This window comes from Podarcis raffonei, chromosome 6 (genome assembly GCF_027172205.1).
Source record: "Podarcis raffonei isolate rPodRaf1 chromosome 6, rPodRaf1.pri, whole genome shotgun sequence".
Lineage (NCBI taxonomy): Eukaryota > Metazoa > Chordata > Lepidosauria > Squamata > Lacertidae > Podarcis > Podarcis raffonei.
Genome location: NC_070607.1, coordinates 94,359,099 through 94,387,025, shown reverse-complemented (window position 1 = coordinate 94,387,025; position 27,927 = coordinate 94,359,099). Strand labels below are relative to the sequence as shown.

The 27,927-nt window shown below is 48.0% G+C and overlaps 1 protein-coding gene across 2 annotated transcripts in view; it reads left to right on the top strand.

Annotated features, from left to right (window-relative positions):
* Positions 1–27,927, top strand: part of SLC2A4RG (SLC2A4 regulator) — a 39,676-nt gene extending 11,749 nt beyond the window's left edge. Inside the window, exons 3-9 of one of the 2 annotated variants that reach the window (XM_053394544.1) lie at positions 17,447–17,556; positions 19,580–19,818; positions 21,365–21,465; positions 22,073–22,367; positions 23,381–23,506; positions 25,216–25,340; positions 27,772–27,927. In XM_053394544.1, the coding sequence (XP_053250519.1) occupies positions 17,447–17,556; positions 19,580–19,818; positions 21,365–21,465; positions 22,073–22,367; positions 23,381–23,506; positions 25,216–25,340; positions 27,772–27,883 (1,108 nt within the window). In that variant the 3' untranslated portion in view covers positions 27,884–27,927. The remainder of the gene's footprint in view (positions 1–17,446; positions 17,557–19,579; positions 19,819–21,364; positions 21,466–22,072; positions 22,368–23,380; positions 23,507–25,215; positions 25,341–27,771) is intronic. The other variant, XM_053394545.1, reaches the window with a different exon arrangement.

Below are 27,927 nucleotides of genomic sequence, written 5' to 3'. Positions count from 1 at the left end.
AGGACGCTCCCTTACCCCTCTCTGTTTTTCTATTCCCTCTTTGCACTCCACCCGCCCGCCCCAGCTCACCAGAACCAAACACACTCATCAGTCTGAAAAGGAGTTTTCTCTTTGTATTTGTGGTTAAGGTACATAGACTGTTGCTATGATTTGTTAGAAGGCGGTGGTTTTTATTCTGATGGAACGTAGAAGGGTTGTCCTGCCTAGAGATCGCACCTTAGAATCCTGCCTTTGCTTACCTGGAGCAGCTGAGTTTTGCAGAATCGGGAACAGGGGGGATGCTATCTTCAGCCAGGGTAGGATGAAATTACTTTCTGGAGGCCATACCTCTCGTGTGTTGAAATTTGCCCCCTTATCAATATCTGCCAGTCTCGTGGCCATGCCAATCGGCTTCATGCCACAGCTGATATTTTTTCCTCCGCTGATGTAATAATATGAAGAAACACCCTTAATGTTCAAAGTGCACCACACACTTAACACCTGCGGCTTTTTAAACTTGTAAGTGTGTGTGGGGTGTGTGGGTGTGTTTGTTTATTAATACGTTGCACAGTTTTGTGCTTTATGTTGTAAACCGCTCTGTGATCCTTTGATTAAGGGTGGTATAGACATTGAATAAATAAAGTAATAGTAAATAATTAACTTGTTGGGTTCTTAAGAAGCACCCTGGAATGTAGAAGGAGATATATAATATTTCTGGATATATGGAAAAATCTAAGGGGTGGGTGGGTTGGAGAATCAGATTTTGGAAGGGAAATTGACTTTATGCAAATAGATCCTTTCTTATCATATCTAAATTTCCTCTTAACATTTGGTGTATAGCGAATAACTTGAGTCAGCCTCTATGGTTGTACTGTATGGTATATTTATGGAATTTTTAAACGTGCAAATCTTGCATATTTTTATTTAGAAAATTTATATCCTGACTATTGATGGAATGATAATTGACACAGCTTGCAATACACTTTAGTACCATACGTAAACTCCAGATAGAAAGAAGTTAGACTTTCTGGGCTCTGTGGGGTTTATTTCCAGGCAGGTGTGGAAAGAGTTGCAGACGTTGTCTTACGGAAACAATAATTCTAAATTTATCACATGTCCGAGATGAAACTGCAGGTTGCTGCCCTAAGTATATCTTAGTTCTTGCCAGTAGGAAAAACAGAAATGATGAACATTTCGATGAAAAAGGAAAAAGAAAGAAAGGGTTACCTGGGCTTAGAAACAGTATGCAAGAATGCAGAGATGGAAAATAACTAAGGATGCATTGACACCATAAATATAAACATGGCTTTCCCAAAAGAATTCTGGGAAGTGTAGTTTGTTCAGGGTCCTGTGAGTTGTTAGGAGACTCTTATTCCTCTCCCAAAGCTACATTTCCCAGAGTTTGTAGGGAAGAGGGATTGGCTGCTAAACCACTCTGAGAATTGTATATCTGGGAGAGGAATAACAAACTACACTTCCCAGAATTCTTTGCAGGGGAAGCCATGACTGCTTAAAGTGGCTTAAAATTCATGATGAGAATGTGGCCTACATTCAGAAGAGCTGGTTTTTGCCACAGTTTCCATGTTTACTCAGGAGCAAGTTCCACCAAGTTCAGGCATGTCCAAAGTCCGTCTTGGGGGCCCAATCCGGCCTCCGGCCGGTTTTTTGCAGCCCCTGTGGCAGTTTTTTTATTGTAGTCAAATCCTAAAAAAAAGAAAATTCCCCAAAAAACTCAACAACTTAAACCCAAAAAAAGGCGCTGAACAACAACTTCTACTTCTTCTTTTTTAATATAATTTTTTTATTGTACAAGCAGAGTCTTAAAATGCATGCAATACCAGCAAACAAACATAGAAATTATTGAGAGTATACATACAAAAGAACAAAAATAAAGCAAAATAGAAAAAGGGGGGGAGAGAAAAGAAAAAAAGAAGAGAAAAAAGAGGAATAAAAGTATGAATAGAGTAAAAAATATAGTATCTCATATTTTAGTCAGCAAAAAAAGAGAAACTTTGGACTATTAAAAGCTCATCAACTTTGGTCGGCCCTCACGCATGTTCACTTCATCAAATCTGGCCCTCTTAAAATTTTGGGCACCCCTGACCAAGTTCAACGCAGCTCACTCACAAGTGCAGAGCTCTGTCGCCTGTGCGTAACAATGAGACGCCAGTGAGATGCAAAACGTTACTAGAAAGCTCAGCTGAATATTCACAGTGTATTCCTGCTCCTTGGTTATATTACACAAAGGTTTTGCTTTGTTTATGTTCTACTCCACCCCGGAAAATAATGTGCTGCATCCCCGGCTTTGCGAGCAAAGTTCCCCTTGCGGAATGGGACTTCCCCTCCCCTTAGGGACCTCCCCCCCAACGATTTGGGGAAGGTTTTGAGGGTGCACAGAAGGGGAAGTTCTGTTGTGCAAGCAGAAGTCCGTTGCACGAGGGGCTCTGGAAAGGCCCAGATTCATCCTTGGAAAATGTGAGCGCAACTCCGTTAGTCAGCGCCCAAAGTATTTTGATTCTGAACTTCCAGGGGACTGGGATGTCTTGTAAAACAAAAATCTACCCTTTTCCCCTTATGGGGTGTCCAAGAGCCCATTTAGAGTCCTTACGTAGGTTCCCTATTGGTAGGAGAAAATAACAGGCCAACCAGAGAATATTGAGAAGCAAAGCAGCTAGTAAGCTTGATCTTTATTGATCTGTTGCAACAGGGTGCTCCCCTCACACGCAGGAAAGGAGGAGGAACCCAGAATAATGGCATGCAAGGCCTTATATAGACTTTTGAAATTGCCACCCTGTAGATCAAGACCACCCCCAGAAACATCATACATACATCACAGAAGGGGTATGGCTCAAACCCCCCCCCCCCGATACATCATACCTACATCACAGAAAGGGCGGTCTACAGCAGAAATCTGAGTGCTTTGTTTACCTCCTGTCTGCCAGGTTACCTGTTTAATGGTCACTTGATTGGATTGCCTGGGGAGCCTGGCCAGTCTTTTGTAATGATAAATACTTAGTTCCTGAGCCAGGTCACAGGCTCACATCTTATTCATATCTTAAATGTGCCCTTAAGACAGGATTTGTGAGGAAAGAGACAATGGGGAGGTTTCCCACTTTGACCTTGCAGAGAAATCATGTGCTCAGTTTGGGAATCAAAATGGTTTCAGGTCAGTCTTCCTGTGCTGATCTATGTACGTGCTTGGTTGGTACACTTATGGACATTTAACATATATCTAAGACCTCAAAATTCCTATCACAAGCCCGCGGGTCCCTGCGGAATAAAGGAAGGAGTCCAGCCACCGGAGCAAATAGCTGTAGACCAAAGTTTATTGCGCAACAGGTTCAAAGAGGAATTTTGAACCCTGAGGAAGGGGGGACAAGGACTTTTAAAACTTTCCCACCATATCCCAGAATACAGTTCGTACAGCATCATTGCTACATCACTGGGCGCCACAGTTCAAGAAGGACACTGACAAACTGGAACGTGTCCAGAGGAGGGCAACCAAAATGGTCAAAGGCCTGGAAACGATGCCTTATGAGGAACGGCTAAGGGAGCTGGGCATGTTTAGCCTGGAGAAGAGGAGGTTAAGGGGTGATATGATAGCCACGTTCAAATATATAAAAGGATGTCACATAGAGGAGGGAGAAAGGCCGTTTTCTGCTGCTCCAGAGAAGCGGACACGGAGCAATGGATCCAAACTGCAGGAAAGAAGATTCCACCTAAACATTAGGAAGAACTTCCTGACAGTAAGAGCTGTTTGACAGTGGAATTTGCTGCCAAGGAGTGTGGTGGAGTCTCCTTCTTTGGAGGTCTTTAAGCAGAGGCTTGACAACCATATGTCAGGAGTGCTCTGATGGTGTTTCCTGCTTGGCAGGGGGTTGGACTCGATGGCCCTTGTGGTCTCTTCCAACTCTATAATTCTATGATTCTATGATTCTACATCACTGACATGTCACAAAAGGGGAGGGGTAGACAGGGGTTACACTAGTTTAACCTGGGCAAACATGTCCCGACAAGTCCTTGGTACAAGATTAGCATAAGCAGACATGTCAGGGCAAGACTCAGGTATAAGATTAGCATAGGCAAACACCTCTGACGTCCCACCACCCAAATTACAATAGAACTTCCTTTGCATGTCTGGACCCCTAGGCATATCTGGTGGTGGGTTTAGGCTTTCCTTGGCCAACAATCAGCTCAGCAATTGTCACCTTTGGGCACTTCCTGGGGTAGGAGGTGTGTATACATGGAGGAAAAGGGGATGCGGGTGGCGCTGTGGGTTAAACCACAGAGCCTAGGGCTTGCCGATCAGAAGGTCTGTGGTTCGAATCCCCGCGACGGGGTGAGCTCCCGTTGCTCGGTCCCTGCTCCTCCCAACCAAGCAGTTCGAAAGCACAAAAGTGCAAGTAGATAAATAGGTACCGCTCTGGCAGGAAGGTAAACGGTGTTTCCATGCACTGCTCTGGTTCACCAGAAGCGGCTTAGTCATGCTGGCCACATGTACACAGCTGTACGCCGGCTCCTTCGGCCAATAAAGCGAGATGAACGCTGCATCCCCAGAGTCGTCTGCAACTGGACCTAATGGTCAGGGGTCCCTTTACATGGAGGAAACTGGGAAAGGAGTTGATTTTATATGATTTTTAAAGCTAGGTAACTTCCCTGAGCTGTCAAGTCGAAAGGATGCAATCATGCATAATATTTGTAACATTTAACAACTTTAAAGATGTGCCCCCCCCCCACGTAATTTCCGTAACAATCTAGGGCTTGGATATGTTGATTTATGGCTGTGAAGCTGCACTTGAAAGTAAGTGGGTGACATTTTTGTTGAAATCCTGGGCGCCAGAGGATTTGGCAGCAGTGCCTGTCTCTTCCTAAGACTAATGGGAACAGGGTCAATTTCTCTCTGTCCATTGAAGGCTTGATTGTCTGGGACCTGGTGCAGGGCCTTCACTGCTGTGGCTCCCAGATTGTAGAACTCCCTGCCTCAGTGTGCCCAGCTGGCCCCAGGTCAAATAGCATTCTGGTACATTGTAAAGACTTTTTTTCCGGTTTGCCAAGTGTTTTATGAATATTTTCCTACACACTCCCCCCCCCCCCCCGCTTCATACTGTGAGTGTGCCTGGCTGTGGTTTCCTCTTATTGCCACGTGGCATTTTGTGTTATCTTGCGATTGTGAGCTGCCTTGAGCTGAAAGGCTGATAAGTAAACATTTTGATTAATTAAATGAAAAGTATACGCAGGAGAAGACGTCTTGCAAACTTGTTCAGCTTGTGTAATGTTCTGCGGGTTGCAGAATCCTGCTTTTCTGCTTGCAGAATTTGGGTTCTTGAGGGGTGGCTGCTGTGAGCTGTTCTTCTCCTGCAGACAATCCCATTTCATACTCCCATGTATGTCCCAAATTATTCTGCCCCCTGAGTTCTCTGCCTTCAGAGTTTTCAATTTAATGGGGGTGGGCTAGCGTAACTGAGTGCTGGAACGATGGAGGGAGCCGAGTTCGATTTCTGACATCTCCCGGGAACAAGGCTGTGCCTGAGACCCTGAAGAACCATTGGCAATTCGAGCAGAGCTAGGTGGATCGCTCAAGAGCGACAGGCCACAGTTCATCTGTAGAGCACATGCTTCGGGTGCAGCAAACATCTGCTTCAGTCTTCTGTTGAAAGGATGTTGTTTGAGGGCAGGGTGGATTTGATTTAAATCATGATTTAAATCACTGGTCAGTAAGACTTGATTTAAATCAATTTTTTTAAAGACTCATTCTTGCTGGTATAACCTTAATATTTACAACCAGATGAAGGTTTCATTTCTGGAATAATAAATTTTCAGAGTAGTTTTTACAGTTACATCAAAAATTACTGATTTGGTTATAATTATGACATTATTGTAAGGTTTAATAAGTTAACTGTTTTTATTTGGACAACTTTTCTGCTGTGCTTTATTGGAATTTAACTGTAGCAATAACATTATAGCATATGTATACATGTTTGTTAGCTGATGTGGTTCAACGTTTTTTTTTTTTATAAAAAAGAACTTAGACTGAGTTCTTAGCACACATGAAAAACTTAAAGCAAATCCTTATTTCCTGATGAATAGCCTTTGGACTCTAATGTAACTTGAATAGGAAACTATCTTTGGAAAGATCTTTGCCCCAAAAGCATTTTATTTTAATCCGATTTAAATTTTTAAAAAATTAAATCCGATTTTTAATTTATTTATTTTTAAATCTTTGATTTTTATCCACCTTTTTATCTCCACATTCAAGTTCCCAAGGCCTCCAGGTCTCTGAACTCCCCCTTCCTCTGCCCCTCCTGCAGAAGCTGTCAGCCCCACGCTTGTGGCGGGCACTCTGGCTGCAGCAGGCTTTTGCAGGCCGTGCTCAGCGCTGCCGCTTGTGAGCTCCCTGAGCTGGCAGTGCGGTGCACGCTGGCAGGCCGCGTCACTTTCCGTGCCGGGGAAGCACCTGGGCTAAAAATAGGCCTTAAAGCAGGCAGCAAATTATGTGTGTGTTTAATCTTCTTGGATTACAGGCAGAGGAGGCGCTGCTTTGCTTTGCTGTCTGCCGGAGCTGAGAGCGGCAGGACGCCACTTCCTCTGCCCGCGGGTGTGTGTGTGTGTGGACTGCTGTTAAGCAAGGCGGCCGTGGCTGGAGCGCCACCTGGTGGGATGGCGATGCCCTGCCTCCGCAGCTGGAGTTAAGAGAGTTTCGTTGGAGAATTTTGGAACGGCCAACGGCAGGAATGCACAATCTCCCATGATTTCCAAAAAACAGAAAGGGGGGGGGAGGGACAGATTGTGAAGATGCTGGAGCATATCAAATTGCAATTGGTAGTTTGCTGCGTTTGATGGATTGCGCACGTCCGGATCTTGGCAACATGGGCCGTATTTTAAGCAGACAGGTTGAAAAGCCAACTTGGCAAGCTGGGAAGTGAGTTTTCAGGCACCAGCATGGTACCCAAGATTTCTGTCTATTATTGCCAGCAGCAGGCACCAGTGGCTTAGGTTTATGCTGTTGTGTTTATGGTTTGCTCTTGGCTCCTGCCCCTTGGCCAGAGCATAGTCTGTATGCTGAAAGGAGAGGAGACGATACGATAGTCTTTATTGTCATTGTCCTATGCAGAACAACGAAATTGAAAAAAATCTACACCAGACATTCAAAACCAACAAGCCTGCTATCCCAGGAATCCCAACCTGGTTAGCTCCCTAAAAACTCTGATACCCCATTTTTAAATACAATATACTCCCATGCAGACTCCTTACACTGCGTTTAAAACCAAAATTGCATTTGGGTAGAAACTGTTTCTCGGGCAGCTAGTCCTGGTCTTTATAACCCTGCACCTTCTTCCAGAAGGCAGACGCTGAAAGAGATCATTTCCGGGGTGCGCACTATCCTGCGCTATCTCTGCAGCTTTCTTATGGCACCTGGAAGCATAGATTTGATCCAAGGTGGGAAGAGTGCGCCCAATTATTCTCTCCACAGTCTTTACAACCCTGGACAGCACTGGTTTTCCCCTGACTGTTCAGCTCCCAAACCACACACACAGACCCTAAGTTTATACACTCTCAGCAGTACAATGGTAAAATGCCATCAACAGGTCATCGACTGTAACTGAAACTGCATTACACAGTCGCTAAAGCAGCTGTCTCTTCCTACTACAGCTCTTTGGCGTTTCTCTGTCCTTTTGGCACACTCTGCTGGCATCAGGATGGGCGCTCTGCACATGCTGCACTCTGCAGCAAGCAATGCTTCCGAATCCCGGTTGCTGGAAAATACAGGAGGGGAGGGAGGGCGATTGTAACTCGGGTCCTGCTTGCTGGTTCCTGCAGTTGCGAGAACACTTCAGCTTTCAAGTCTTTAAGGAGATGTTTTTATTTTGCATTACAACTCAGCTTTATAAAGAATAGTACAGTGGACGCTCAGATTGCATATGTGATCCGTGCGGGAGGCACGTTCGCAACCCGCAGTGTTCGCAACCCGCAGCGGCGCGTCTGTGCATGCGTGGGTTGCGATTCAACATTTCTGCGCATAGCATGATTTAGCATTTTTGCGCAAGCACCAAAACCCGGAAGTAACCCATTCCACCGTTCTGGTACTTCCAGGTTTGGCGCGGTGCGCAGCCTGAAAACACACAACCTGAAGTGTCTGTAACCCGAGGTATGACTGTACATGGCAATCCAGACCTAAAGCAAGCTTGTTTCCTCCTGCTCCGGAGGGTAGAACTCGAACCCATGGCTTCCAGTTACAAAAAAGGAGATTCCAACTAAACATCGGGAAGTAGTTTCTGATGGCAAGAACTGTTCAGCAGTGGAACGGTCTCCCTCGGAAAGTGGTGGAGCTTTTAAACAGAGGTTGTGTTTGTGTGTTTGTGCATTTCTCAGCGATGCTTTAGTTGAGAAATTCCTGCCTTGCACGCGGGTTGGACTAGATGACCGTTGGGGTCCCCTCTACAGATTCCATGAAATTGATGCCATTTTTACGTTTACGTGGAGGGCTTGTTGAATGTGGAGGCGGTGGAGCTGTGCACCACACAAGCTTTCGCAGGAAGGAAGCAGCCTCTGGGCCAAAACTACCCGGTTGCAAAACGTCCTCTGTTCCCTTCCTCCCTCTCCTCTCCACCCCCATCCCGGACTTTGGCTGAGGAGTGCGTGTCTGTAGGCTTGTGGAAGCTCCTAAGAGAGGGGCGCATACCCCTCTCTCTCTCTTTCTTTCTGTGTGTACATGTGCCCACCAGTGCAGGCCGGAAGGACTGAACCCTCCCTTCCGAGGACTGGGTAACTTGATACTCGGCCGTCCCGGAGTGCTGTTCATCCCAGAGGGTTGCCTCTGGGCTCCTGCAATGCAGAACGGTCTAGAGAGACCTGTTAAGGCATTGCTGTGTGGTAGTAAACAGCTCAGCTTGGCCCCTGGCCGACTTGGCTCCCTCTGTCTCCCTGCTCCCGCCTGGTGCGCTGGGCGTGTTTGCGCACTGGGTGTGCAGGCTCATTTTCCTTTTGTGTGCCTGGAGGGTTTGGGGTGGGGAAGGAAGCAATTTATTCTCTCTCTCTTTCCCTCCACTGCAAATCCCCCCAAAATCCACCTTTTCTTTTAATCCTTAACTCCAAAGTTCCTAAACATATGTGGAACTGCAATGCCACGTGAGCGAGATGGACCCAGCAATAAAAGATAATGGGAGAGGATTTACCCCGGCAAATTATTGGTCAAAATTGCAAATACCCAAATACAGATGGTCATTTACCCTCGCTAGATTCAACGTGCTGCCATTTGCCTTATTGCAGGGCAGATTTGAGGGTAAACCGTACGTGGAACGAGTCTGCCCCCGCGGCTTGATGGAGGTAGAAACTGTCTCTCATGCCTTGTTACGCTGCCGTTTCTGCGGGGATCTACGCTTGGTATTTATCACTCCTGTTATACAAAAATCTCCAAATGGGTCCGAACTTCAATGTCTAAAACTCCTGGTAGAGGACAAGGATCCAGAGATCACGCTAACGGTGGCCAAATTCTGTGCGACGGCCACAAAACTTAGGGAACAAGCTGTACAGTGGTACCTTGGGTTACATACGCTTCAGGTTACATACGCTTCAGGTTACAGACTCCGCTAACCCAGAAATAGTTAAGAACTTTGCTTCAGGATGAGAACAGAAATCGTGCTCCGGCGGCGCGGCAGCAGCAGGAGGCCCCATTAGCCAAAGTGGTGCTTCAGGTTAAGAACGAATTAAGTACTTAACCCGAGGTACCACTGTACTACCAAAATGATTAAGGTTTTAAATGACAATTTTAGGTTATATTTTAGTGATCAAGATTTAATATATATTTTTAACTGCCGCTATATCTGTATTGTCTCTGTTGTACCCAATTGCAATTCAATGTATCCCTGTTGTGTTCTATGATTTTCCTGATATTGTGAGTGAGTCGGAAATGGTCTGTGACCGTAATAATAAAATTCATTCATTCAGTTCCTAAACATTTGCCTGCTAAGCCTAAGTGTGCATAACTTGGAAGGACGTGGGTGTTACGGGTCTTGTTTTGTTCTTGTTTTTATTATGTATTTTGAGTTCTTATCTTGTATTTTTATGCTGCGAACTACCCTGAGTTCTTCGGATGGCGGGCGGTATACCAATTAAACAAACAAACAAATAACTGCTCTGAACTGTGTCTTCCCCTGTGTCGAATGGAAGACTTGTAAGTTCCTCGGGGCAGAGACCTGCCTTCCAGAAAGTAGCGTGTAGTTGGATGGTGCCCTATATCAAGATAAATATCTATATATTCCTTTCAGGTTAAATAAGGGGTGGGCATTAATCCCAAGGATACATACCCTGGGCTTCTTAAAGGAAAGTAGATGTGCGTTATAATCCTGGGAGTTATAGTTTTAAGGACGCTGAAAGTTGTTAGGACACCCTGTTCCCGGAGCTGCTTGCTATTGTTTAGTCGTGTCCGACTCTTCGTGACCCCCTGGACCAGAGCACACCAGGCACTCCTGTCTTCCACTGCCTCCCGCAGTTTGGTCAAACTCATGCTGGTAGCTTCGAGAACACTGTCCAACCATCTCATCCTCTGTCGTCCCCTTCTCCTTGTGCCCTCCATCTTTCCCAACATCAGGGTCTTGTCCAGGGAGTCTTCTCTTCTCATGAGGTGGCCAAAGTATTGGAGCCTCAGCTTCAGGATCTGTCCTTCCAGTGAGCACTCAGGGCTGATTTCCTTCAGAATGGAGAGGTTTGATCTTTTTGCAGTCCATGGGACTCTCAAGAGTCTCCTCCAGCACCATAATTCAAAAGCATCCATTCTTCGGCGATCAGCCTTCTTGATGGTCCAGCTCTCACTTCCATACATCACTACTGGGAAAACCATAGCTTTAACTAAACGGATCTTTGTTGGCAGGGTGATGTCTCTGCTTTTTAAGATGCTGTCTAGGTTTGTCATTGCTTTTCTCCGAAGAAGCAGGCGTCTTTTAATTTCATGACTGCTGTCACCATTTGCAGTGATCATGGAGCCCAAGAAAGTAAAATCTCTCACTGCCTCCATTTCTTCCCCTTCCATTTGCCAGGAGGTGATGGAACCAGTGGCCATGATCTTTGTTTTTTTGATGTTGAGCTTCAGACCATATTTTGCGCTCTCCTCTTTCACCCTCATTAAAAGGTTCTTTAATTCCTCCTCACTTTCTGACATCAAGGTTGTGTCATCTGCATATCTGAGGTTGGTGATATTTCTTCCGGCAATCTTAAATCCGGTTTGGGATATAATAATAAGAAGAAATAGAATTTATTATTATGGTCAAATACCAGCTCAGGAGCTACAATTCTCAGAGTGGCTTAATTATTCATCCCTCTTCCATGGGAACTCTGGGAACTGTAGTTCTGGGAGGGGAAGAGGGGTCACTTAACAACTCTCAGCATCCATAGCAAGCTACAGCTCCCAGAATTGTTTGGAGCAAGCCCCGACTCTTTAAAGTGAATTTTACCCCAGGAAATTAACTGCCGCAAGGGCTGGATTAAAACGACCGGCAGGCCGGATTAGGGACTTTGTACGTGCCTGCCATAGAGGCATCTGGCTGGTCACTGTGAGAACAGGCTGCTAGACCAGATGGGCCCTTGGCCTCATCCAGCAGAGCTGCATAGAATCACAGGATTGCAAGGGACCCTGAGGGATCCTCTAGTCCACCCCCAGCAATGCAGGAATATGCAGCTGAACTGTACGGGCCAAATCCTGTGATCTTGGCATTATCTAAGCAGCTGGGGTCTTCCAGTGTGCTTGGATAGCAGGGCCATAACTTATTCTGCAGTCTCCAGTCCTAAATATGGTCTTAAGAGCCGTGGCAAATGGTGCAGGACCCAAAACGAACCGTTGCAAACTGGCCGCTCTTTTAAAGTGAAAAGCCTGCATGGTTTTCTTTGCAACTTGCTTGCTAAAGGCCTGGAAACAGGACGTTCCATTTCTGGCCTTTGCTTTCTCCAGCTTGGATGTTTGGCAGCCGCTTCCCGCAGCTTGGACAGAAGAGAAATGCATTATTTGTTTGTCCTTTCTGGGATCATGAGCTGCTGCTACAGGAAGTCATGTGGGAGTTGAGAGCAGAGGTTCTCCACTGCTGGGATGGAGGGGAGCCCAGATTTCGCACTAGGCCGTCAAATCGCTCAGGCACCGGCTTCCCATTGGCTGGTGCGGCTCAGCAGGAGGGAGGCGATAGGCTGTGAGTTTGGGAGGGAGGAGCCTTCGTATTTTTGATGTTTACACTTGTGCACCGGGGAGTCCTTTGACCCTTTATCTGAGCAAAGCTTCCTGGAGCAGGCCTTTCCGCAAGCCCAAGATGGCTTTGACAGCCTCTGCAGCCTGGAATGTGTGAGCAGGGTGTTGCCTGCTTTTTTAAAAAATAAAATTAAAATTAAAATTTGCACCCAGGCAATCCAGATTTTGTGCTGAGCACAGCCAAATTCTGCAAGTGGAAGAAGTTATTTTAGCATGGCGTCTCCCACTTTGCACAATAGGACCAAGCCAGCTAGCCCTGGGAATTATCCAATGCTTATTTCCCCTAAATTGATTTTTGAATTTTATTGTTATTCATGTTTTTATACTGTATTTTATGCTGCTTTTATTGTTAAGTGTTTTAAATTTGTTGTTAGCCGCCCTGAGCCCAGTTTTTGAACCGGGAAGGGCGAGGTATAAATAAAATTATTTATTATTTATTATTATTATTTTATATTTTGACGGCTTCTAGATTCTCTCTCTCCAGAGCAAGTGTGCTGGGGAGTGTGGCAATGGACTAGGCTTCCTTCCCCGCCTCCCCACCCCCACCAAAATTGCACAGTGACACCCCCACCCCTCCACATTTCCTCCTAGCTTTGTGGTTTGGTGGAAGGTCTGGCTGTCTTGTTGCAGAAGCACCTGGAGTGACTTGGCTGCTCTGTAGCCCAACAAGCAAGCTCTCCCCACACTGATTTTTCTGCAGGCAAGGTATCCTCCTTGGTTATTCAGCAGCCAAACTAGCAAAGGCAGAAGCCTAGCAACCATGATGTGGTGTCCCCCATTTCCAACATTCAAGCATAAAAAACACCCCATATAATGTGAGATGCGCATTCTAAGCTGGTGGGAGGTAGAGAGGCGGGGGGGGGGGGGAGAGAAGCAAAAGGAGCGCTATAATTCAGTTCTGCTGCTTGTATGACCTGCCAAGCCAGCCGTAAATTCAAACCGGTGAGAGAGAGAGAAAAGCTTCTGTTTCTTCGGCAAATGTCACAAGACAGGAAACGCCGCAATTGGCTTCATAACTTCAGCATCTGTCGTTGTGCTTTCTCTCCGCAGCAGGGACCCACGCTCGAGAGCCGGCCGTGCCATTTGGCAAACCGCTTACCTTGTAGTTCAATGTTCATTGGATTCTCTCATTATGAGAGGGGCAAAACCCTCAATCTACTTTCCCCAGATTTCAGGTTAAGAACGGACCTCCAGAACGAATTAAGTTCTTAACCCGAGGTACCACTGTACAATGGCCAAACTTAACACTCTAGTAAGGTAAAGGTAAAGGGACCCCTGACCATTAGGTCCAGTCGTGACCGACTCTGGGGTTGCGGCGCTCATCTCGCTTTATTGGCCAAGGGAGCCGGCGTACAGTTTCCGGGTCATGTGGCCGGCATGACTAAGCCGCTTCTGGCGAACCAGAGCAGCGCACGGAAATGCCGTTTACCTTCCTGCCGGAGCGGTCCCTATTTATCTGCTTGCACTTTGACATGCTTTCAAACTGCTAGGTGGGCAGGAGCAGGGACCGAGCAACGGGAGCTCACCCCGTCACGGGGATTCGAACCGCCGACCTTCTGATCGACAAGTCCTAGGCTCTGTGGTTTAACCCACAGCGCCACCCGTGTCCCTTTTAACACTCTAGTACTCTAGTACTGACCAACAAGGGTTCAAAAGCACATCAAAGTGCAAGTAGATAAATAGGTACCGCTCCAGCGGGAAGGTAAACGGCGTTTCCGTGCGCTGCTCTGGTTCGCCAGAAGCGGCTTAGTCATGCTTGCCACATGACCCGGAAGCTGTACGCCGGCTCCCTCGGCCAAGAAAGCGAGATGAGCGCCGCAACCCCAGAGTCAGCCATGACTGGACTTAACGGTCAGGGGTCCCTTTACCTTTACCTACTGACCAATAAAATGCCTCTCATGTTCCCACTGCACCATGTGCTCATTGCTTTCTGCACTTGTTTGTCTTGGAGGAGGTACTGGCAGCAGCGCTAGAAATTCGCCAGGCGCATTTTGCACCCGGCTATTGGCCACTTCCAACCGAGTGAAGATGCCCAGGCGCCAGGAAGGCATTTGACACCTCCACCCTCTGGAGGTGCATGTCTGGGGATCCCTGGATCTTGCCCTTTTTTTCGCACACACCCTGTTGAATTCTACCTGCGATACAAGTTTCTCGCCGCCTGGCCCCCAGATGGCAACAAGACATTCCATTTTAGCGGCTGTAACCCTGGTTTCAGGAGCCATTTAGTGCCTCTCTGAGTTTCCAACACTGAATTGGTGGCGGTTGTATTTTTGATGTGAGCTTTCTTGTTCGCGAAATGTGTTACAGAAACGATCTGCACCTACTTGCCCAGGGGTCAGCAAGCTTTTCCAGCAAGGGGCCGGTCCACTGTCCCTCAGACCTTGTGGAGGGCTGGACTATATTTTGAAGAAAAAATGAACAAATTCCTATGCCCCACAAATAACCCAGAGATGCATTTTAAATAAAAGGACACCTTCTACTCATGTAAAAACACACTGATTCCTGGACCGTCTGTGGGTCAGATTTAGAAGGCGATTGGGCCGGATCCAGGCTCCGGGTCTTAGTTTTCCTACCCATGTCCTTGCCTGGCTAGTGATGGGTTCAGCTTCATTTTTTTAAAAAAATCCTTATTGCAAACACATAGATACATCCATTATACATAAATAAAATGAACAGAAAAAGAAAAGAGAAAGAGAAAGAAAAAGGGGAAAAAACAGAAAGAGAATGAAAACAAAAAATAGAGCTAACTTCAAAAAACAAATATTTTCAAATTAACTTCTACATAGGGAGTACAAGCCTTCTTTACACAGCTTTGGCTTGACTCCTTAATTCGAACCGTGACTTCCTGCTGTCCACGAACGTACTTAGTAAATCATTTTTTCTCCAGATAGCTGTATTTAGATGGTAAGTCTCAGAGAAACACTCTCATTGCCAGTGGGATTTAGTCTACACTAAGCCAAGCGATGCCCTGGAAGCCTTCTTTTCCCATGTAATTTATAAAGACATCCCGGGTTCAGCTTCGTTTTGTTCTTCAGCCGGGGCTTGTGCAGAACCTTGCCCCCCCCCCAAAACCCCCTCCTGTTGCACGAGGCATCCTCTCTTTCCGCTTCTCCTCCCTGCCCTGGGGCTGTGTTTATGTTGCTTCCAGCCTGCCGATTCCTCCCGGTCTCTGCAAAAGTTATTTTGGAGTTGCTTTAGGAAGAGCTGCTTGGCGCTGTTGCTGTTTTTGTGGTCACGGTTGGCGGAGTGGGCGCCTCGCCAGCCAATTGGCGTGACCTTCAGTTAAGCCAGAACGCTGGAGGGTGGAAGGGGGAGTGGTGGGCAAATTTGGCCGCGGCGCCTGTTTATGTTATGTTCGGAGCTCCCTGTACTCCTTGAGTAGGAAGTCCAGCTTCTCCAAGGGAACACACACGCCCCGCTCTCGGAAATTCGGTGACATCACTGTAAGGGGTGGGTGCTAACATGCACAAATGTGGGTGTTCCATTTTAAGCCGCATGTGCGCCTCTCCTTCTCAGGAGATAAGATAAATAAAACTTCATTCGCATTAGCCAATGGCCATAGCAACAGTAAAACATTACAGTATACGCAGAAAAGGAAATTTGATATAAAAGCAGAATTTAAAGTCCTGAATCAGCAGTCAGTTAGTGGCCCTTATTCTGATTGCCTCTGCTATGGACCTAGCAACCTTTGCTGTTATCTGCTCATTTTGATCTGATAGAAGGAAGCGCATTGTGGCAGTGGTTGAGCGCCCTGGGATCAGTGGGCTGATGATCTTGTTCCTCAGGTCTTTGTAGAGAGTACAGGACAGGAGGACGTGTGCCACGGTTTTGGTGCTGCCATCTCCACAGGGGCAAAGACGTTTCTCAGGCGGGATCTTTTGGAATCGACCCTCAAATACCGCAGGTGGCAAAACATCCAGTCTTGCAAGTGTAAAAGCACGTCTGTATTTTGGGATGATAAGTTTGTGCAGATATGGGGCCAGAGAATCAAAATGGAGAGGTGGAAACTGAACATACCAAGGGCAGAATTTCCTTATAGTGGCCAGGTTGGTTCTGATGCTCGATATCTTTTAGATGTTGACCAGTTAGTCTGTTTGCTTTAGTGGGGCCCATAGTGAGTAGGTGTTGTGGGGATAGGCCACAAGAGGGAAGTTTTTGATAGACGGTTTTAAGCCCGGCACTTTTATGGGAGTATTGAAATACTACGGATAGTAAACCGGGGGGATTTGAGTTTAGGCGAAGCCAGAAGTTAAGAGTTCTTTGCCAAGTCAGTACTTCTACTGAAGGGAGACTTGCCTCCAGTCTTAATAATGCGTTTGGGATGCATGGCGGTACAGAAAAAATCAGCCTTAGAAACTTTGTTTGAACAGCTTCCAAAGTGCTAAGGTGCCTACTCTGGAGGTGGTGCTTGTTTCTAAAGGCAAATGTGGAATCAGATTGTTTGGGTTGCGTGTTGTGGGAGAGACCTGTTCAGAGGAGGCTAAGTCAAAGCTGGAAGGTCAAGGTTGTGGCGGGGACGGGACATAAAAATAAAGGGATTTTTTTGGGGGTGGGGGGAAATCTGCAGAGTGCAAAATCTCCTGAGAACGTAATCCACAGGTAGGCAAACTAAGGCCCGGGGGCCGGATCTGGCCCAATCGCCTTCTAATTCCGGCCCGCGGACGGTCTGGGAATCAGCGTGTTTTTACATGAGTAGAATGTGTCCTTTTATTTAAAATGCATCTCTGGGTTGTTTGTGGGGCATAGGAATTCGTTCATTCTCCCCCTCCCCAACTATAGTCCGGCCCCCCAAAAGGTCTGAGGGACAGTGGGCCGGCCCCCTGCTGCAAAAGTTTGCTGACCCCTGGGCCTTAATCCCTTTGCCTGTGCTGTTTGCACATCTCAATGTTTTGTTGAATTTCTGTTTTGAAGTGATTGATCTGTAAGCTGAAAGGGAGGGACCAGTTGGTTGATAAACCGGAGGATAAATATGTGTTGTGTATAAACGGTGTTTTGTGATTTATTTATTTATTTAAAACCCTATAATATAGAAAACATCATCCTTAAGGGCTAGAAAAGTCTTAATTCCAGGAACAGCAGTTTTTCACTTGCATGAAGGCCACTCCTAGGAGCGTTCGTAGATGGCTGTAAGGCAGCTTTTGCCCAGCTGTGGCAAGTTCTGTGCAGGGATTTATGCTGGAAGTTGCTCTTCTTGACAATGTGTTGTTGTTGTTGTGTTTCCTCCCCTCTGTCCTGCAGAAAGTTGTCTGAAAAGGCGGGGATTGACGAGGTCATAGCGGCTGCAGTCCTCACAAGCCTTTCCACCAGCCCGGTTGTGCTTAACAACCCACCCAACGGTTTCAGCGCAGGTATTGCAAAGACTCTGGGAGAAGAGGGGAGGTTGGGCTTTGAGAATGGCAATGCCGGCTTCCTAATATTGTCCCGGATAATTTTACAAGATGTCTCTACTCCGTTTGGGTTTCTGGAACATGTCACTTTTTACAGTTTACAGCACATGCGTGGCCAACTTTCTCTTGATCCACTGTGCCGTGTCTGCCAAACGATTTATATTTAAAATACTATAGATATAGATACATACACTGCTTGATTGTAAAAAAACAAGCAAACCCTCAAATCAGTTTGCGAAAAAGATAAAACAATAAAATGATAACTAAGAAAAGGTAACAAAAGAAGAAAGCTTAAATAGTCTAAAAACACATGAAAAGTCGCATCAACTTTCTGAACATCTAGATAGGTAAAGGCAAAGGGACCCCTGACCATTAGGTCCAGTCGTGACCGACTCTGGGGTTGCGGCGCTCATCTCGCTTTACTGGCTGAGGGAGCCGGCGTACAGCTTCCGGGTCATGTGGCCAGCATGACCAAACTGCTTCTGGCGAACCAGAGCAGCGCACAGAAACGCCGTTTACCTTCCCGCCAGAGTGGTACCTATTTATCTACTTGCACTTTGACATGCTTTTGAACTGCTAGGTTGGCAGGAGCAGGGACCAAGCAACGGGAGCTCACCCCGTTGCGGGGATTCGAACCGCCGACCTTCTGATCAGCAAGTCCTAGGCTCTGTGGTTTAACCCACAGCGCCACCCGCATCCCTCTGAACATCTAGATAGCAGGTGCCAAAAAGAGTAGTTAGGGAATCCTAAAGTTTAGGTGCTGCCACACCAAAAGACTGAGTTGTTACAAATGCACCTGTAACAGTGCCCACTTCGATTGAAGTGGTCAAGTGGGCGCATATGGGCAAGGCGATCTTGTAGGCAAACAAGTTGTCACTTGTTGACACCCATCTGTCTTAAGAGACAATGGAGAGCACCTCTGGGGGTGAAGTCACATTGCTGCTTTAGTAGCACCGAAACGACCTCCCTGGAGCGCAAAGCCTGAGCAATTGCCCTCTTGGCCTTGCTGATGGGGTCCAAAGTAATCACAACAATACAATACAATACAAGTTGTATTGGCAAATCGGCTAGCAGTACAGATCTCGTGAGTCCAGGTGTTATATGCTGACAAGGCCTCACTTCTGTCAGTAATTGTGCTGCAGCATTCTGCAATACTTGCAGCTTGCGTAGCAATTCATTATTTTTATTTTTTACTCTTTAAGCTGCCCCGGGAACATTTCGGGTGCCTGGCAGGAAGCCCTGTTCCATGCCAAGCTCTTTGCACCCCTAGCTTAGCCTTGTTCATCAGGGTCTCTGCTTACATAATAACAATAACAATAATAAAATATTATTTATACCCCGCCCATCTGGCTGGGTTTCCCCAGCCACTCTGGGTAGCTCCCAACAGAATATTAAAAAAAGAATAAAACTTCAAACATTAAAAACTTCCCTCAACAGGGCTGCCTTCAGATGTCTTCTAAAAGTCAGATAGTTGTTTATTTCCTGGACATCTGTTGGGAGGGCGTTCCACAGGGTGGGTGCCACTACCGAGAAGGCCCTCTGCCTGGTTCCCTGTAACCTCACTTCTCGCAGGGAGGGAACCACCAGAAGGCCCTCAGAGGTGGACCTCAGTGTCTGGGCTGAACGATGGGGGTGGAGATGCTCCTTCAGGTACACTGGACCGAGGCCATTTAGAGCTTTAAAGGTCAACAGCAGCACTTTGAATGGTGCTCGGAAACGTTGTGGGTTGAAGCATGGAAAGAGGTGTGCGTACCTCTGACTGACTTTTGCGTGGTTGGAACGAAGCCTGCTTCATCGACTGCCCTGCTGGCTCTTCACTCTGGCCCTGCTGGCATCCGGCCCTCGGAAGGTCCTGCACAAGGGGCTGTGGCCCTCGGAATGAAAATCGTTCTGACACCTGTTTTGTTTTTGGTGCTCCAAGGTGTTTTAGGCATGCTTGGGGTGGTGTGCAGTTCTGACGTCTTTTTTTTCTACCCCGCAGCAGAAACCAACGGTGATGTTTGGAAGGAAGTCCCAGCCATGTCCTCCAGCTGCAGCAGCAGCAGTAACAACAGCGGCGACTGGAGCTGGGACCCTCCCAGTGACTTCTCCACCCCCTCAACGCCGTCCCCACCGCTCTCCACGGAGGCTCCCGCCAGCTTCCTTCCCTCACTGCAGTCGGAGCTGGAGGAGACCGAGGCGACACACTTCCTGTTTGGTGACCCCATCCCCAGGAAGCGGAAGGTGAGAGAGTGGGGCAAGGGGGGGCATCTTGGGAAAGAATCGTAGAATTGGAAGGGACCCCAAAGGACTACCGTATTTTTCGCTCTACAGTCATACCTCGAGTTGAATGTGCTTTGGGTTGAGCGCGTTCAAGTTGCGCTCTGCGGCAACCTGGAAACATCGGAGTGCATTACTTCCGGGTTTCGCTGCTCGCGCATGCGCAGACGCTAAAAATGACGTCACACGCATGCGCGGCAGTGGTGAAACGCGGCACGCGCAGACGCACCGTGGCGTCTTGCGTTCCGTTCAGGATGCAAATGGGGCTCCAGAACGGATCCCATTCGCAGCCCGAGGTACCACTGCATAAGACGCATCCGACCATAAGATGCACCTAGTTTTTAGAGGAGGAAAACAAGAAAAAAAAATTCTCTGAATCAAATGTTGTAAGGGCATCCCGTCAGTCCCTTCTCCCTCCTCCTGGAAAAGCCAGCGCGGCTCTTTAAAGGGAGCGCTGAGCAGAGCCTCCCGCCTGCATTCGCTCCATAAGACGCACACACATTTCCCCTTACTTTTTTAGGAGGGAAAAAGTGTGTTTTATGGAGCGAAAAATACAGTACAGTGGTACCTTGGGTTACATACGCTTCAGGTTACAGGCTCCGCTAACCCAGAAATAGTACCCTGGATTAAGAACTTTGTTTCAGGATGAGAACAGAAATCGCGCGGTGGCGGCACAGCGGCAGCGGGAGGCCCTATTAGCTAAAATGGTGCTTCAGGTTAAGAACGGTTTCAGGTTTAAGTTCTTAACCCGAGGTACCACTGTATATGGAACTTGCCGAACTGACTCCAGGACCAGAGAGAAGAGACGGTGGAAGAAGATCGGAAGAAGTTTAAGGAATATTTGAAAAAAATATGTTAATATTTAAATCTTAGAATAGCTTTGGAAGTGAATATAGGCTGTCGGGTTAGAAGTAGAAGATAGTGTATTTTAAAATAGTATTATTTGTAAGTGATAAAATGTGAAGATTTTTATGGTTAAAGTGAGTGTGGTAAAAAAAAATGTTTAGAAATTATGATATATGTAAACTGCTAAAGATGAGGTAAAATGAAAATCAGATAGCAGGGACTTGGGGAAGCCCAATGAACAATGTTTAGAAAAAATAAGGATAAGACAAGAATTTGTTTGTATTGTTTGTTTTTCTGTGTTGTTTGTTTGTGTTATAAAATGAATAAAAAAAATTTGGGGGGGGGGGAGGAAGGGACCCAAAGGTCATCCAGTCCAACCCACTGCAGTGCAGGAATCTCAGCTAAAGAGTTCCTGACAGGTGGTCACCCAACGACGGCTGAAAGACCTTCAAGGAAGGACAGTCCACAACCTCCCAAGGGTGACCGTTCCACTGCTGAACATAATAAACCTTTGAATCTGTGATTCTACAAGTCTCTGATTGCGGCTGCTTGGTAGCCTTTTAGCCCAAATCTTCCAGGGCTGGAACAGGTTCCTGGTCCCCAGGATAGGCGTTGAGACTCCGAGGTGGGCCTGAAAATGGTACTTTTCTCCCGTTTCTTACAGAACTCCACCAAGGTGATGTTCAAGTGCTTGTGGAAGAACTGTGGGAAGGTGTTGAGCAGTTCGTCTGGGATGCAGAAACACATCAGGACCATCCACCTGGGGTAGGTTTGGGCACCCTGGTGGGAGCGTTCAGTTGCTGGCACCGTGGGCAGGTTGGGATTGCAGTGGGGAGAAATGTTGACATATTGCATGCTTAAACCCATTTTTGGAAGTGGGAAGATGAAGAGGGAAAAAGTTATGTGTGTAAAGGTAAAGGTGCCCCTGACCATTAGGTCCAGTTGCAGACGACTCTGGGGTTGCAAGCTCATCTCACTTTACTGGCTAAGGGAGCTGGTGTTTGTCCACAGACAGTTTTTCCGGGTCATGTGGCCAGCATGACAAAGCCGCTTCTGGCGAAACCAGAGCAGCGCACGGAAATGCTGTTTACCTTCCTGCCAGAGCGGTACCTATTTATCTACTTGCATTTTGACGTCCTTTTGAACTGCTAGGTGTGCAGGAGCTGGGACAGAGCAACGGGAGCTCACCCCGTCGCGGGGATTCGAACTGCCGACCTTCTGATTGGCAAGCCCTAGGCTCTGTGGTTTAACCTATGGGGTCACAAAGAGTCGGACACGACTAAACAACAACAAGAAGAAAGAAATAATCTTTCTTCAATTCCAGTGGCTACTGCTAGCCCCCCTCCATTTTTATTATTTTTACTTCTGCCAGGAGGAAAGCTGACCTGGATCAGAGCGACGGGGAGGAAGACTTCTACTACACGGAGCTGGACGTCAACGTGGACTCCTTGACGGACGGCCTGTCCAGCCTGACGCCCGTCTCCCCCACCTCCTCTGTGCCCCCGGCCTTTCCCGCCTTGGAGGAGCTGCAGCCAGCCCCGGGGGTTCCTTCGTTCAGTCCGGACATTTCCGCGGCGCCTCACCTGAGCCAGCCGATGCACATGGCCATCCTCAGCCAATCGGCGCCTACGAGCGTCTGCCACATTCAAGCCGACCATGCGTACCAGGTGGGCTCTCCGGATTGGAGGGCTGGCTGGAGCTTGGGGCAGGGGCGAGGAACCTTTTTCAGTTTGGGGTCCGCACCTCCTCATGCGCAACCTTCCGGGGGCCGCTTGCCCAGAGCGGCAAAACGGGACAGAGCAATGAATAGGACTCTGACCGTTGCACCATAGATTACCGTATTTTTCGCTCTATAAGATGCACCAGACCACAAGACGCACCTAGTTTTTGGAGGAGGAAAACAAGAAAAAAAATATTCTGAATCTCAGAAGCCAGAACAGCAAGAGGGATCGCTGCACAGCGAAAGCAGCAATCCCTCTTGCTGTTCTGGCTTCTGGGATAGCTGCGCAGCCTGCATTCGCTCCGTAAGACGCACACTTATTTCCCCTTAATTTTTAGGAGGGAAAAAGTGTGTCTTATAGAGCGAAAAATACGGTATATTCCAGCTGTGCAAAAGTCAGAGGCTTCTACGCGTAACACGTCTCTCTATAATGCTTCCAGGCAAGCAGGATTATTTTTTGCAATTGTATCTCACCTTTGCTCAAGGCAGCCTGCATACTTTTCCCGTGTTTTATTCTCAAAACAACAACCCTGTGAGGTAGGCTAGGCTGGGAGTGAGTGAATGGCCCAAGGCCACCCAGCGAGCTTCATTGCTGAGCGGGGATTCGAATCCTGGGCTCCCAGGGTCCTAGACCAGCACTCTAACCACTACACTGCCGCCACTGGCTATCAACGATGCATTAAGCACTCGGACAGGGTGTGGCCCCTGGGGAGGGGAAAGGGCTGCAGAGAGAAATCAGGGGTAGGGGGCAGCAATTGGCCCACACAGGCCGGACATGCCCCACCCCTGGTTTAGTGGGGGTGGGATATGAATTCCTGGGGGAAATGCTCACCGAATAAAGATGGCCCCAATGCGGGGCACAACCAGGTTTTCCTGTGTCCCCCCCCCCAACCCTCAAAATTGGTGACCTGCTGGTTTCTAAAAACAAAACAAGAAATGCCACTTTGCTTTGATTTCCAGGCGACGGGTCCTGCTGGCGTGCTGGCTGATCTGAAAGCGCCACCCACTGGAATGGAAATCAGCATATCATGGCAGCAGCCAACCTTTTTTCCACCTCTGCCCCCTGTCCTTTTTAAAAGCCCCCCGGTAAGTAACCCAGAGGGCCACGCTCGCCTCCTCCCCTCCCCTTTGCCAGTGTTGTGTAGCGGTTAGAGTGTTGTACTATGATGACCTGGGAGATCAGAGTTCGAATCCCCTGCTCAGCCATGAAGCTCTCGCTGCCCTTTGTTAGCTTGGGCCAGCCACCGTCTCTCAGCCAAGCCTACCTCTTAGGGTCGTCGTTGCGATGGGCGGGGGGGGGGGAACCGTGTACACTGCTTTGAACTCCGTAGAAGAACAGGTGGTATATGAAGGTAATAAATATAAATGGACGGCTACCTGTCCTGGATGCTTTAGCTGAGATTCCTGCACGGCTGGGGGTTGGACTAGATGACCCTCGGGTGCCCTTCTAACCCCACAATTATTTGAAATGAATAAATAAATGAGGCTGCTGGCTACAGAGATCCATTGGTGTAGTCACTGCCCATCATTGATTGAGGTTGAATCCTGACAAGACAGAAGTACTGTTTTTGGGGGACAGGAGGCGGGCAGGTGTGGAGGACTCCCTGGTCCTGAATGGGGTAACTGTGCCCCTGAAGGACCAGGTGCGCAGCCTGGGAGTCATTCTGGACTCACAGCTGTCCATGGAGGCGCAGGTCAATTCTGTGTCCAGGGCAGCTGTTTATCAGCTCCATCTGGTACACAGGATGAGACCCTATGTGCCCGCGGACTGTCTCACCAGAGTGGTGCATGCTCTGGTTATCTCCCGCTTGGGCTACTGCAATGCGCTCTATGTGGGGCTACCTTTGAAGGTGACCCGGAAGCTACAACTAATCCAGAATGCGACAGCTAGACTGGTGACTGGGAGCGGCCGCCAAGACCACATAACACCTACATTGGCTCCCAGTACGTTTCCGAGCACAATTCAAAGTGTTGGTGCTGACCTTTAAAGCCCCAAGCGGCCTCAGCCCTGTATACCTGAAGGAGCGTCTCCATCCCCATCGTTCTGCCTGGACATTGAGGTCCAGCGCCGAGGGCCTTCTGGCGGTTCCCTCACTGCAAGAAGCCAAGGGAACCAGGCAAGGGGCCTTCTCAGTAGTGGCACCCGCCCTGTGGAACGCCCTCCCACCAGATGTCAAACAGAATAACAACTACCAGACTTTTAGAAGACATCTGATGGCAGCCCTGTTTAGGGAAGCTTTTAATGTTTGATGCATTACTGTATTTTAATATTTTGTTGGAAGCTGCCCGGAGTGGCTGGGGAAACCCAGCCAGATGGGCGGGGTATAAATAATAAATTATTATTATTATTATTATTATTATTATTATTATTATTATTATTATTTACCTCTAATTAAGATGCCTCTCGGTGGTGGGTGGGTGGGTATGTCTTTGGCGGCAGAAGATGCAGCTGTCCCATGTTGGTCTCTGAACATAAGACGAGCACTGCAGGATGAGGCCCATCTAATCCAGCATCCGCTTCTCACAGTGGCCGACCACAGGCCTGTGGGAAAGCTGCAAGTAGGATTCGAACACAAGCCCTCTCCGGTGGTTTCCAGCAACTTGTATTTGGAAACATTGCTGTCTCTGACTGTGGAGGCAGAGCGTAGCTATCAGGGCTAGCAGCCTTCGATAGCTGTCTCCTCCTCTGCTGCTGCTGTCAAACACACCCTGGGCCCAGAGTTGTATTGCTGCTGCTCCGATTGCTGCACAGTTAGGGCAGTTAAGTAATATTTTTTCTCCTTCCCCCCCCCCAGGGCTGCCTAACCCCTATCCGGCCTGCTGACATAGGAGAAAAGCGCCCACAGGTCCCTCCTGTGCCCACTGCCAAGGGGCACCCATCAGTACCCTCTTCCATGCCAAAGCCTGCCACGGGCACAAGGTGAGTTGGCCAGCTGGTGCTCTTGCTTACGCCTCCATCCACAATTTGGTGTCTCTGTTTTGAAAATAGAACGGAAATTTGCATCTCTCCCCCTTAGCCTCGTAAAAGGTTTTGGTTTTCACACTAGTCTCTTCAGGCTCTGCCTGTGCCTCAATAAACTTATTTTTAAATCTAGGGTGTGCATGCGTTTAAGGGGAAAGGAGTTTCTCGTATACTGTACATTGAAACTTGCAGGTGTGCCTCTGGAGTAGAACAAGCACCATTTGACACTTGAGGTGCTTCCAGAGAGAGAAAGTGGAGCCATGCCCAACTGAGGTCTGTTCTGCTTTAAGCTGCCCGTGAAATAGCAACTTTCCTTCCAGGCTTGGAGGACCCACATAAGCTCCTGTAGGCAGTCCACTTTTTCCTATCCCCAAATGTGCTGGTGATGGTGGGGTCTTCATTGGGGCTATGGGGTGGGAGGAAAGGGTTAAATACTTCTGGGCACCCACCCACACCAACCCCTCTCACTCCATCCTGCGCTTGTGACCATGCACCCCGTGATGCAGTTTGGGTGTGTGTGAAAAGAAACCTGCAATAAAAGCAGCACTGTTTGGAAAGTGAAGGGTTAAAGTGATAGTGTCGATTCCTAGAGAGAGGAAACAGGACAGTTGCCATCTTCAGCTGGTGAAAGTGCTCAGCTGTTCCATTATGTGTTTTTTAAACTAGAGAGAGTCGCTGGTGGGGGAAAGGTCTGATTTTCTGCGTTCTGGAGAAAACCAGAAGGCAAAACAGGAGAGGAGCATGCTTTGCTTGCAGATGTCCTGTAAAATAAAATTTAAAAAGTGAACAAAGCCAGTCTCTTCCACTGTAGATGTCCCTTGTAGAAGCAGCCTTGAATGCTTTTCGGTTTTGCTTCTTGGATAGATAGATCTATAAGGATTACATCTCACCTTGGCCAAACAGAAGCACATTCTCTTCTCTGTTATGTCCCACCATCTATGTCTCTCTGCTTGCCCTGGGATGGAGAGGTGTTGGGCAAGCACAGGCCAGCCAATCTGTCCATTTAGCTCCAACAGCCTTGGCCCAATATACCTGAAGGAGCGTCTCCACCCCCATCGTTCAGCCCGGACACTCAGATCCAGCTCAGAGGGCCTTCTGGCAGTTCCCTCCTTGCGATAAGTGAGGTTGCAGGGAAGCAGGCATGGGGCCTTCTCAGTAGCGGCACCCGCCCTGTGGAACGCCCTCCCACCAGATGTCGAGGAAATAAATAACTATCTGACTTTTAGAAGACATCTGAAGGCAGCCCTGTTCAGGGAAGTTTTTAATGTTGGAAGTTTTATTCTTTTTTTCATGTTCTGTTGAAAGCTGCCCAGAGTGGCTGGGGGAACCCAGTCAGATGGATGGGGTAGAAATAATAATAATATATATTGGAGTGTGGCCTTCCTGCATCACTTGCTAACTGATCCTTCCCCTAAGCTGAAGTTGCCTGGGGTCGACCCTGGAATCTCCTACCTGGAGAAGTGGGCGTTTTGCCGAGGCTCGACCTCTCCTGCTTCCTGTGCTCTGAACCGGCGGCTGTTCGACCTAACTTATGGTCTGTGTGTGTGGTTTGGGAGCTGCACTGTCAGGGAAAAAACAATGCTGTCCAGGGTTGTAAAGACTGCGGAGAGAATAATTGGGTGCACTCTTCCCACCTTGCATCAAATCTGTGCTCCCAGGTGCCATAAGAAAGCTGCAGAGATAGCGCAGGATAGTGCACACCCTGGAAATGATCTCTTTCAGCTTCTGCCTTCTGGAAGAAGGTCCAGGGTTATAAAGACTCGTACTAGCCGCCTGAGAAACAGTTTCTATCCAAATGCGATTTTGGTTTTAAAAGCAGTGTAAGCAGTCTCTATGGGAGTAAAGGTAAAGGGACCCCTGACCATCAGGTCCAGTTGCGGAGCTCATCTCGCTTTACAGGCTGAGGGAGCCGGCATACAGCTTCCGGGTCATGTGGCCAGCATGACTAAGCCGTTTCTGGCGAACCAGAGCAGCACATGGAAACACCGTTTACCTTCCCGCCAGAGTGATACCTATTTATCTACTTGCACTTGGACGTGCTTTTGAACTGCTAGGTGGGCAGGAGCAGGGACCAAGCAACGGGAACTCACCCTGTCGCGGGGATTCGAACCACCAACCTTCTGATCGGCAAGTCCTAGGCTCTGTGGTTTAACCCACAGTGCTGGAGTATATTGTATTTAATTATGGGGTATCAGAGTTTTTAGGGGGGTAACCAAGCTGGGATAGCAGGCTTGTTGGTTTTGAATGTCTGGTGTAGAGTTTTTCAATTTCATTGTTCTGTATGGGACAATGACAATAAAGATTACCGTATCGCATTGACCTGTCTGCCCAGGCGACTCCTCCTCTCGTCCTCTCCCTTAACGGCCTTTTCTGCTCTGTCTCTTTTCAGGAAGCCTCGCGGCGAGGCCAAGAAGTGCCGCAAGGTGTACGGGATGGAGAACCGCAACATGTGGTGCACGGCCTGTCGCTGGAAGAAGGCCTGCCAGCGGTTTGTCGACTGAGCCGAGTCCCCCTGCGTCCCAGCTCCGGGGCGGCCGCCTGCCTG